General features: G+C 36.3%; 1 protein-coding gene across 1 annotated transcript in view; it reads left to right on the top strand.

Moving 5' to 3' along the window:
- The window catches only part of DNAH7 (dynein axonemal heavy chain 7), a 244,722-nt gene that overhangs the window by 43,521 nt on the left and 188,221 nt on the right, over window positions 1-12,980 (top strand). Inside the window, exons 10-14 of the mRNA XM_081581429.1 lie at window positions 1,697-1,816; window positions 4,881-5,064; window positions 5,670-5,849; window positions 11,527-11,799; window positions 12,547-12,674. Of these exons, the coding sequence (XP_081437555.1) occupies window positions 1,697-1,816; window positions 4,881-5,064; window positions 5,670-5,849; window positions 11,527-11,799; window positions 12,547-12,674 (885 nt within the window). The remainder of the gene's footprint in view (window positions 1-1,696; window positions 1,817-4,880; window positions 5,065-5,669; window positions 5,850-11,526; window positions 11,800-12,546; window positions 12,675-12,980) is intronic.

Here is a 12,980-nt window from a genome sequence, read left to right as displayed (position 1 = left end):
GAGTGTTGGGCCAAGACTGCTGAAGACCCTTCTGCCTGAATCAGTGATGGATCCAAGGATCAAGGTAGGTTTCAGACTGTGATGAGCATCAAGTGGCAGGTGTGAGGATGGGAGGGATCCATGACTGACTGCTGAGTCTCCAGAAATTGACATCTGCTTGCTTGCAGCAGGTAAAGGATAGGAGGAGTTCAGAGAAGAACCTGACATTCAGTCTGGGTGATTTGGGACTGTTATTTGTTGAGTATCTTTTTTTCCTGACCCTTTCTGTAGTCTTAAACCAGTGATTAAAACTATTGTTCTACTCCTAGACTGTTGTAGGAATTGGCTTGAGAAAGTAGGACCAGTGTCCGGTAGTATTTTTCCCATCTTCTTAACAATTCAGCCTTTTGACCAAATAGGGGGCGTGATCAGGGATTTCATGGGGAAACTTGTATAAAACTTTTGTAAAAGCCTGTCAGTCTCAAAACAGGAAAGATGGGTGCCCTGTGCTTAGAATTGTCTCTAAATCAAACACCAAGGAAGTACAGGGAAAATTGGTCTGGTTGCTCAATGGCACAGTGGATTCCAGGGCTCCTGCCCTAGCAACTGCCCTTATTCAGGGCTGCTTCACATGGCAGGCACCTGCACCCTGATTTATAGCTACAGCTTTAAAGCAGAAAGTCACATTGAACATGTTGAGCTAGAAGCCTAAAGAGAGCATATTATGTTTAGTATGTGCCGTGATGCTACATTTGAGAAATATTTTATGTAAAACTTTGCTTTGCACTGCTCAGTTGTCCAGAATAACGCATTACCAATGATTCTTCAGCAATGGCTATACCGACTTTGTGCATAATATATCATTTGATGTCATGTACTGAACTCATTATAACCTAGGAGATGGACTTCCGCTTGTGAAAGGAATCTAAATAAATGTGAAACGTGTTTTATTTACTAACCAGCATTTTATATTGGTCTTTAAGCAAAAATTAAATGTGATGTTTTAATAGTGTTTACTACCTTTCAGATAGCATAGAAAACATTTGATCATGTGGAAACTGAAAAGCAATTTCTTTAGGAAAGTAATCCGTAGTTAAATTGAGGTGAATAACAATGACACTAATAGGTACTATTGCTCTTTAATGTGCTAGAGAAAATTCTTGAGTGAAGCATGTTTGTCACAAGGATCATAGTGTTGTAGTCAGAACTGAAAACTATTGGCTGAAGTAAACACAGTTTTCTGAAAAAAATAAAAATCACACAAGTTCAAAAGATTTTTTTATACACTGGGTCGTAATTAGGTGTGAGAACTCCCTCACTCATGGCTTCCCAATATCCAGGATTGCTCCGTTCAGAATGGCTACAATTTTTGTTTTAGGAGGAGTGGACCTTGTAAGCTTTGAGCCCTACCTCTTTTCCTGTTATAATTATTCTAGTTTGAAGAAAAAGTCAGTCTAACTATCCATAAAATTTCAGTTATTACATCCTTCTAGTGTATAGCACTCTTTTATAATATCAAACTGTGTTCCTGTTGAATTTAATTATATTATTTTAAAATTAAAATATTTTATCTTCTAGAATATTTTTATGAAACACAAACTTTAGTGACAAAACCTAGGAATATTGTTTTTGAGAAAGGAACAACCAGATAGCAAAATATTAAATACAAAAGAAAGCCACTCATACATAAATCACTGTTCATTGACATCTCTTGCAGAAAGTTACGGTTAGTTGATATAGAAGAATTTCACAATCGTCAGGATGCATTGGAGCTGTCAACTTTTCAGACAATTGTCATGAAACACATGGAATCTGCCAAAGAAACTCTACTTAAAATGTAAAGTTTTGAAATTTCATGTACAAAAAACATACATTTTAAAATGTGATGATTGAGCTACTATAGTTTAACTGCTTTCAGAAAATCTCATTTTAACAAGTTTGTGATCATTTCTGATTGAGAGTTAAATATGATGTCTTTAACTGCCTTGCTCTGTGACGTCTATCCAGATGTTCTATGCAGCATAGATAGTATAGAAACTAAGATGGTTATAATTGATGTTTTTTTTCAATGTCTTGTTTCTACCCTCTCCTCTGAGGGTAGGGTTGGATAACACGGGGTTGGGGGTGGTATGATCATCAACTAATCGTTCTCCAGATACTTATTTGAGTCTGCTATGAATATGTGCAAGGTAATGTGCCTATTACATCTTGATTTTGGGTGGAGGATACAGAAGAGTTTAAAGATCATTATAGGGGAAAATATTCTTTAAAGGAGTTTACAGTTGTATTGGGAGGTTAGACCTATCAAATGAGAATTAAACATCATTTTTATTTGGCCCTTCAAAATGGAATAGCCACATATGATAATTATTGATACTGGTGCCAGATAATATGTTCTGAAACAATACAGGAAAATTGTCTGTTAGAGGTCATTAAGTCATTACAAATATGATATTAAAATTGGATCACATTTAAGATAACAGAGGACATGAAACTCCAGCTTGGCTTTATGATTTCTGAAAAGTACTTAGAAAGGTATCTTTTAACAGCTTATGGCTAAATCTTTGCTTTATGTTTTTTCTTCACTACTTGCATTAGAAGCAAATTCTTTGTTTGATATTACTTGAAAGAACTTCAGACTTTTATATAGTATTAGTATTTATTTCTTATAAAAAATAGAGGAGAAGCACAGAATGAAACTTCATAATTAATTGCAGAGAAGAATATGACCTCATAAGCACAGAATAAGAATAAATATAACTTATTCTATAACTTTAGGGTTCTACTCCAGGAATACATTTCCACTGCAAATTTTAGTAGACTGGATGTCAAAGAAAAGAGTAGAGATAAGCCTTTATTGAATTATTTTGCTGAAAGATTGATTAACTGTATCTCTTGATGCTGCTTAATTGATTCTGAGGGAAGAATGCTCCGACCATACTTTAAATAGGGAGGCAGAATGTGTTTTATCATGGCTGAAAGGCAGAACATCAGCTCACCACAGTGGAGAAACAGTTAGTAAATGATTAATTATGACACCTGTGCCAAACCCTAACATCTCCTCTTAGTCCTCATCCTCCACTTCTACTCAGCAGTTGCTGTAGTTTATCACTATCGCCTTCTGTGAGTCTCTGTTCTGTGTCCCTGTGTCTATTTCTTTTTTGATCTCTTTTTCTGTCTCTTCTTAATCTTACTATCTTCTCTAAGAGTAGAGGCTGTGCAGGTATTTGCTTTCATTTTTCTTCTCTATGTTCTCAACAGTTTCATGATTTCTTCTCTCTTAGCTGTCTTAAGAGCTTATGTTTTCTGAGCTCTGTGTCCCTCTTATAAAATTTCTACTGTATATCTCCAGTTGAATTAAATGTCAGCACCTGATTCTCAACATTTCCATCACAGTATTGACTCTTTATTCCAGACCTGCCTTCTTCTTCTTCTGGACCATTCCCAGGTCAAGTTGAAAAGTTTTTGACTTTTTCTATCTCTTTTACTCATCATCTACATCCTCACCATCCCCAGCCTGCCTCCAGCCATATTCAGTGTATCTCTATTCTTTTTTTGTTGAGATACATTTCACTTCTCTTCATCTCTTGCCTGAGCTACTGGAAACTTCTCAATCCCCTTAGTATTTGCTGCATCTGGCTTCGCTCTCTCCCCTTAGTATTAGCTACCTATCCTCTTTACCTGTTGCTTTAGCAGTCGTGCCCCATTGCAGAAGGATATGCCGTGTATTCATAGAGCATAAGCTTGTCCCAAGTTCTTGTATTTAGCTCCCAAGAGCATGAGCCTGTCCCAGGTTCTTGTGTTTAACTCCCAAGTTCTGCAAAGTCCTGCATACTTTCCCCACTTACTTATTCCTATTTTCTAGTCTGTTAGCTCTGTTATGGACAGCAAAATGATTAGATATATTAGCCCTACCTCTCCCACCTATTTTTCATATCTTCTACTTCAGATCCTTTTCTCAGGGTCTTCTTCGCTTCATTTTAATCTATTCTTTAGTGAAATTGCCCTCTTCGCTATAAAACTCTTCTCAAATATGTCTCTATCCTTTCATTTCAAATGTAGCTGTTTTTCTGCTATGACACGTTGCCTTCCTTATTCTAAAAGATAAAGGGTTATGTCATATTTTTCATATCTCCCCAGGCACTGTCCCTAGCACAGAGGCACAAAACATGTATTTGTTAAAGGGACAGATACATGCATTTAAAACTTTGATCTCTCTTGGAGCATTCAGGCAACTCCTGAGCTTATATTGACTGCTTAAAAATTCTATCTTATAAAAAAGGTACAAATATTCCTTAATTTTAGTGTTGGACAGTGGTTTTGTAATCTGAAAACTTGGCTTATAACGTGTCTGTGAATATGAAATTCATTGTTTTCCTTTTATTATAAGGATGCATATACATTTGAAACTTGTATTAAATCAGTCACTCTTTTAGAATTTCTCATTAAGGAGGATAAGAAAAGAACATACTTGATTTTGTTGTTTTGTATCTTGTTTTCAACTATCATTGTGAAATAGAATAGCATAAAATACCCAGTGGGTTGAACCAAAAATGGCCTCCCTTGATTTAATGTTCACATTTTAGCTTTAAATTGACAAATCCATGGGAGGCATACCTGTAGTATCCACTAAAGTTAATTTTTATAATATCCAAAGAGTGTCATACATGGAGTCAAGTTACGTTTTTATCACAGCATCATGTCATTGAGCTATTTTCCATTGTCTATGATTAAAATTTCTTAGGAGGGATGAAATATGCTAGCACTTACATTTCAGAAAGTGGATAATGTCATTTGGCAATATACCTATGAAGACCTTTGGATGTTCAGAAGTTACTGTTAATGTAAGAGGAGTAATTCACTGGAAGTATTAACTTTTAAAAGTCTTTTGTTCTTTGAAGGTGGTTTCCAGAGGTGCAGAATATTTATTACCAAGGTAATAAAAAAAGACTATTGCCAACTGGTGACAGCAGTGCCAAATTGGAATCTTTTTTCAACTGCGCTTCTACACTTATGACTTTACAGCTGCAGGAACTTGCTTTGGTTTCCATGCAGGATTTCACAGACTTAATTGCACAACCCCCAGTAAGTAAGATTCAGTCACACCAATATTCACTTACCAATTTATTTTCAGTTCTTTCAGAGTGTATAATTATAACTTTGACCAGTGAGAGATCAGAAAGTATATCTTTAGACCTATTACACTTATCTGTTTTAAAAAAAACTTAGTGTCAACCTACATGTGTAGAATATATTATTATTATTATTATATTAGTGAGGTTAGTGGGAATAAGTGAAAATTCCCATCATTGGGAAATTTGGGTCATGATGACTGGGGAAGATTTCTTCAAATAACGCTTTTCTTTCTGGAAGAAGGTCCTGATACAGGGTGAGTAGTCTGGGAATTTGAATATTCTCCTCTTAGGCTCCTTCTTGCATGGTTCTAGAGCCCCACTGCTATACACATCTTCCTTTTTCTGGCATCTTGACCCTATAGTATATACCAACAAGTCTAGCTGGGAATGGCTGTTACCCTTGTTGGTACAGCTCTTCTTTGGGTTAACTGTCTAGGTCATGAGAGGAAGGGTGTATTCTAACTGGGACCAGTGCACTCCTTGGTCTCTCACAACTGATATGCATATTTATAGTTACTTTTAATATATATATTTTATATAATTTCTTTGTTGCAGGATTCTGTTAGAGCCTTTGAACATCCAGGTTTTGTCATGAGGCTGATTCTGGATAATGACACCATTAAGTTTGAACCTGATTTCAATGATTATGTAGACATCCTTCTAAATGTTTATGATGTCATGATTAAGGCTGTCAATTTTGTGCCAAGAGTTGAGACAAAATTGTATTCCAAATGGGTAAGTAGCAACGATATTCTGATTGCTTGAATTTGCATGACAGTATTTCCTTCAAATAAGTTCTAGAAGGTGTAGACTGGTATCCTCCACTTAACAGAATATAAATGACTTAATCACATTGGCTTATAAGGCAGTTTTGCTTGAAAACATACTATTTTCCCATTATCTTCTCTTTAATACCAGTTTCTTAGACCAATCTGTCATTGAACTCAGCTGAAAACTTTCTGAGGGAGAAGAATTAAAGTTGTGATCAGGTCTGAAGCTATTGATGAGCATTTGCTGTCACACTTCTACATGCTGTTGACCACTAGTAAATGCTTTTCCAGCTTTGCAAAACACTGCTTCTAATGATTACCTTCCTCATACACCTTTATCCAGGAATAGTCATGTTGCCTTACTTCCAAATCATAGATCCTACTTCCCTTCTCTCTTTGGCCAAATATCTAGCAACATTCTGCTGAACTACAATATTTCAACAGTAGTTATTGCAATGTAGTATATGAAATGAGCATGTCTGAAAATTCATTTACTTAAGAGCCTTTCAAGTTTCCTAAGTCCAACCATTAGCTTTCTTTTTCCTTTTTTATTTTTTAAATAGTTTATGAGTATCTCATGCATAAAAAGAGTACAGCACTGTTTAAAGCTTTAAGGCTAATGTTTAAAGTTTTAAATAGTAGTAAAGTTAACACCTGCATGCCTTCAATCTAACTTATACAATGACTGTGACCTTTAAGCTCTGCCCCTCAGTTGCCCTTCTCTGTTCATAGTTCTGTTCTTCTACCTTCTAGCAAAGGACTCACTATCTTGCATTTTGTGGTTATTATTCTGAATTTTTAAAGATAAACTTACTATCAATACATGGCTGCATATTTTTAAAAATTTCTTTTTAGTTTTTTCATATTGTTGTGTAGATGGAGTCATCTTATAAATAGTCCATGACTTGTTTTATTTTACTTAACATTGTGATTGTGACATTATTCATTTTGAGAATATTATCATCTCCATTTTTATTTTTACTTTCTCAGGGTCCATTGACTTTTTTTTTTTTCAACTAGGCCTGATCATTTTTGATAGTCTCTTGTACTTAGTTATATATTCATTACTCTTCTCTGTTTGCCGATCCGAGTCCTGCTCCTTGTGGTTTATTTCTGTAAGTGCTTTTCCTTTATTACTATGGGCTTGTACAAGTGAGAACTTTATGCAGGACATCTTTGAGGCCTTGATTTGAATTGGTTCCTCTGGAATTTGCGTATTGATACGTGCTCTGGAGGCTCCTGCAAACCCAGTAACCTTTCAGACAAAATTTTTGCCTGAGGATTTTGTGGACAATACTGATAGTGTGAACGTTTACCCAAATCTGTATGAGAACAGGTTTGTGGTTACAAATTCTTAAGACTACCACCCTGTTTCTTCTCCACTGACAAACAAGGCCCAGATAAGACCTTTTCTCTTTCTTGCCGCCTCAGCTTGCAGCATTCTGAAATTTTATGTCCTGAGAACCCTCATTTTGAAGTTGTGTCACCTCTCAATGTTCCTGGCTTTCTGTGGGGATACCAGTTATGACTTCCCACTTTACTTATTTTATGATGAATATTAATAAGTTTCACATTGTTGTTCAGTCACTAAGTCATGTCCAATTCTTTGTGACCCCATGGACTGCAGCACACCAGGCTTCCCTGTCCTTCACTATCTACTGGAATTGCTCAAACTCATGTCCATTGAGTCAGTGATGCTATCCAATGAACGCATCCTCTGTTGCCACCTTCTTCTCCTGCCCTCAATCTTTCCCAGCATCAGGGTCTTTTCCAGTGAGCCAGCTCTTTGCATCAAGTGGCCATAGTACTGGAGCTTCAGCTTCAGCATCAGTTCTTCCAGTGAATATTCAGGACTGATTTCCTTTAGGAAATCAGATCAGAAATCCTCAGATCAAAGGATTTGATCTTTTGATTTGATCTCCTTTGCAATACAAGGGGCTCTCAAGAGTCTTCTTTAGCACAGTTCGAAAGCATCAATTCTCTGGCACTCAGCCTTCTTTATTGTCCAGCTCTCACATCCATACATGACTACTGGAAAAACGATAGCTTTGGCTATAGAGACCCTTGTCGGTAAAGTCTGTGCTTTTTATGTGCTCTCTAGGTTTATCATAGCTTTTCTTCTCTGGAGCAAGCGTCTTTTAATTTCATGGCTACAGTCACTGTCCACAGTGGTTTTGGAGCCCAAGAAAATAAAATCTGTCATCATTTCCACTTTTTTCCCCATCTACTTGCCATGAAGTGGTGGTACCAGGTGCCGTGATCTTCGTTTTCTGAATATTGAGTTTTAAGCCAGCTTTTTCACTCTCCTTTTTCACCTTCATCAAGAGGGTTTTTAGTTCCTCTTCACTTTCTGCCATTAGAGTGGTATCATATGCATACTTAAGGTTGTTGATATTTCTCCTGGGCAATCTTGATTCCAGCTTGTGGTTCATCCAGCCTGGCATTTTGAATGATATACTATGCATATAAGTTAAATAAGCAAGGTGACAATATATAGCCTTATTGTACTCCTTTCCCAATTTTGAACCAGTCCATTGTTCCATGTCTGGTTCTAACTGTTCCTTCTTGACCTGCATACAGGTTTCTCAGGAGACAGGTAAGGTGGTCTGGTATTCTCATCTCTTGAAGAATTTTCCACAGTTTGTTGTGATCCATATAGTCAAAGGCTTTCATGTAGTCAATGAAGCAGAAGTAGATGTTTTTCTGGAATTGCCTTGGTTTCTCTGAGATCCAATGAATGTTGGCTACTTGAGCTCTGGTTCCTCTGTCTTTTTTAAATCCAGCTTGTTTATCTGAAAGTTCTTGGTTCATGTACTATGGAAGCATAGCTTGAAGGATTTTGAGTATTACCTTGCTAGCCTGTGAAATGAGTGCAATTGTACGGTAGTTTGAACATTCTTTGGCATTGCCTTTCTTTGGGATTGGAATGAAAACTGACCTTTTCCAGTCCTGTGGCCACTGCTGCGTTTTCCAAATTTGCTGGCATATTGTGTGTAGCATTTTAACAGCATCATCTTTTAGGATTTGAAATAGCTCAGCTGGAATTCCATCACCTCCACTAGCTTTGTTTTTAGTAATGCTTCCTAAGGCCCATTTGACTTCACATTCCAGGATGTCTGGCTCTAGGTAAGTAAACACACCATTATGGTTATCTGGATTGTTAAGACCTTTTTTGTGTATTTCTTTTATGTATTTGTATTCTTGCCACCTCTTCTTAATCTCTTCTGCTTCTGTTAGGTCCTTGTCATTCCTGTCTTTATTGTGCCCATCTTTGCATGAAATGTTCTCTTGCTATCTCCAGTTTTCTTGGAGAGATCTCTAAGTCTTTCCTATTCTATTGTTTTCCTCTTTTTTTGCATTTTTCACTTAAGAAGGTTTTATCTCGTCTTGCTATTCTCTGGAATTCTGCATTCAGTTGAGTGTATCTTTCCCTTTCTCTTTTACCTTTTGTATCTCTTCTTTCCTCAGCTATATGTAAGGCCTCCTCAGACTACCACTTTGCCTTCTTGCATTTCTTTTTCTTCAGGCTGGTTTTGGTCACCACCTCCTGTACAGTGTTATGAACCTTGACCCACAGTTCTTCAGGCACTCTGTCTACCAGATCTAATTCCTTGAATCTATTCATCACTTCCACTGTATAATCAGGATTTGATTTAGATCATACCTGAATGGGCTAATGGTTTTCCCTACTTTCTTCAATTTAATCCTGAATTTTGTAATAAGGAGCTCATGATCTGAGCCACAGTCAGCTCCTGGTCTTTTTGTTGTTGTTGTTGCTGACTGTATAGAGCTTCTCCATCTTCAGATTGATTATATTCTTTGCAGTCGATTTCATTGTTGATCATCTGGTGATGTCCATGTGTAGAGTAGTAGTCTCTTGTGTTGTTGAAAAAGGGTGTTTGATATGACAGTGTGTTCTCTTGACAAAACTCCCTTAGCCTTTGCCCTGCTTCATTTTGTACTCCATGGCCAAACTTGCCTGTTACTCCAGAAATCTGTTGATTTCCTCCTTTTGCATTCAATTCCCTATGATGAAAATGATATCTTTTTTGGTCTTAGTTCTAGAAGGACTTGTAGGTCTTCATAGAACCATTTAAGTTCAGCTTCTTCAACATTAGTGGTTGAGACATAGATTTTGATTTCTGTGATGTTGAATGGTTTGCCTTGGAAACTGATCAAGATTATTATGTAGTTTTTGAGATTGCACCAAAGTACTGCATTTTGGATTCTTTTTTTGAGTGTGAGGGCTCCTCCATTTCTTATAAAAGACTCTTGTCCACAGTAGTAAATCTAATGGAATCAGTAAACTAAAATGGACAAGCTTCACATTAGACCCAACAATTTCACATTGCGTACATTTCACAATATGTGTTTATTTATCTTAAAGTTCTTTTTCAGAAAGGACGACACCAAGCATCTACTGTGCCCCAAGAGTAGGGTTGAGATGATGGTAATGGCAGTGGGATTCACTAATGTTCTCATGAAGCATCTAGTTCTTAAAAAGTGTGATTTCCTGAAATGCCCACCAGGGGACATAGTGGGCAAATGCACCCTGGATACCTGAACGAATTACCCAGTTCACTGAGGAATCCTTTGATATTATCAGTTTAAACACTGTAGTATATTCACTACTGGCAATGATTTTTGTTTGTGATAGTTGAAAATCCCTTCTCTGGATAACAGGCAGAGAGAGAGTGTGTGTGTATGTGTATTTAAAGTGTATCTTGGTTCAAGATAATAAACCATATTTGCACATTTACTTGTCCTCTTCTTTAAAAAGAGGAGACAAGCTGTTGAGATTTGTTTGCTTATTTAAAATTGTTGTCTGATAACATTCTTGCCCATGTTTTTCTAACGGTGGTAGCAGAATGCAAATTTTGCAACTAGGGATTTTAGTCTGTTCTAGTTGCTGTTCACAGAATCAAAACTCAGGGTCCAGTCAATGAGTAAACAGTCTTTCTTTGTTCCAGATAGATTACCCCTCAAGGTGAGGAAGTATTGTGATCAAAGACTATAATCAAATGACATTGAGCTGACTTATTTTTTTTAAAAAAAATAATGTACAATGCAAGCACTACCTTTTATGCTAGCATATACAGTTGGATTTTGCTGTTTTGATATTCTAATTCTTATTTTGTGCATGTTCTCAAGTGACTGCTCTTTCATCCATACAGAAAAACAAAGCATACCTGGATAGCCTCTAAGAAAAACAAAACATTATATGAAACCTAGATATTTAAAATATGCTGTGATTAGACTGAATTTCCTTCTGTAGACATAGATTAGAAAAATCAGAGTACCTTGAAAGTAAAAAGACAATATGCTAAGATGGGCATTTTTACTTAGCTAAATGATATGGTGTTCTTACTTGGCGGTTCAGCAGTCAAGAATTCGCCTGCAATGCAGGAGACATGTCTTTGATCTCTGTGCCAGAGAGATCTCCTGGAGAAGGGAATGGCTACTCACTCCAGTATTCTTGCCTGGGAAATCCCATGGACAGAGGAGCCTGGCGGGCTACAGTCCATGGTCTTGCAAAAGAGCTGGACATGACTTAAGCAACTAAACAGCACAACACAAATGATATGGTTACCTTAATTTAAGGTATTTTAAATGACTCATATAGTTTTTATCCCTTTGTTTAGGAAAGTAAGTCTAAACCAACAATTTTGAAGCCAATAATTCTGAATGAAATTGTCGAAGCTCACAAAGAAAAGATTAAGGAGGTGGTTTTGCGTGAGAGTGTGGCACCCAATGAGCACGTCAGATTTTATGACAAGTATGATTTTTTAATTACCAGAAAAGCTGAGCAAGATGCTGATGCTTTCCTTGCAGAAAATCATCATTATGAGAAAATAATACAAGAAATTCGCAAATATCAAAAACTCATAGAGGATATACAGTACACATCTAGAAAGGTAAATCGCCCATCTTGTAAAACTGTTCTTTGTACCCAGTGATCTTTTCCCTGATTTATTAGGATGTATTTCTACACTGTACAGTGAAAGAATTAGATCATTATTATCAACAGACATCTATTTACTGGACTTTTCTATATGCTAAGCATTGTGGTAAGCCCTGGCTATATGGAAATAGGCAAAACACAAGGTTCTTCTGCTCAGAGAGCTAAAAGTCTACCCTGCAAGCCTGACTTTTAAGTACTTCCTTTAATCTGACCCTTCAAAAATATCAAGAACTAATTTTTTTTTATTGCTTTGGTGTTTATAAATACTTTGGAAAATAATGGTAATTATAACAAATGTGGTTACTTCTGTTTAGTAGAAGACTGGTAATGAAACATTTTCTTCTTTTGTCCTTTTTTTAGTATTTTCCAAAATTACTACCGTGAACATTCATTACTTTTTGTACAGAGCAAATATAACATTTAAATCCCACACTGTCAGTGTAGCAATAACTCAGTTCTCCAAAGTTTTTATATCCGTTATTGTCCTGAAATAGAATTGGCTTAAGATATACTATTCAAGAAGATTTACTGAGAAGATAGTGGTAGAGTATTTAAAAAAACCCAGCCTACATCATATTAAAAAAAAAACCTCAATTGTTTTGGATCATACACACAAAATCAGTATTGTGGAAAAGGCAAAATTGTGGGAATCATTTATGTCATTTCATGTTTATTAAACTTTTAATACCCAACACTGCAGACTGTTCGTTTAGGAATGTTTGAAGTGCGCTGTGAGGAATTAATCAGAGCTTTGGTGAAGCGAGCAGAAGTCATTTGTGGAAAACTTATTGCTAAAATGTTCAGAGATCATCAGGAATTAAATACAAGGTATTGTGTGTAATACTGTTATTTGGCGGGGGGTGCAGTTTAAATAGAATCAGCTGTCAACTAAAGTAATGGATAAAGCAGTGTCATAAATGACCTAAAAGAAAAGATAAAGCCAAACTTATTTCTACTTGAATCTATTTAGTATATTTTTTCCACCATGAATATGTCTCCTCAGTTGTCTGAATTAAGGTGGTATTAAAATGCGTTTGCATTTCTTTTGTACAATTCATGTGGACATTATCTAACTTCACATTTTTAAGTTTGTGTAATCAGTACACAGAATGAGTTTTCAAAGTGGCTGTTCAG

The sequence above is a fragment of the Giraffa tippelskirchi genome, chromosome 3, assembly GCF_054371585.1.
Source record: "Giraffa tippelskirchi isolate mGirTip1 chromosome 3, T2T-mGirTip1v1.2.pri, whole genome shotgun sequence".
Taxonomy (NCBI): domain Eukaryota; kingdom Metazoa; phylum Chordata; class Mammalia; order Artiodactyla; family Giraffidae; genus Giraffa; species Giraffa tippelskirchi.
This window is presented reverse-complemented; position numbering and strand designations above follow the sequence as displayed.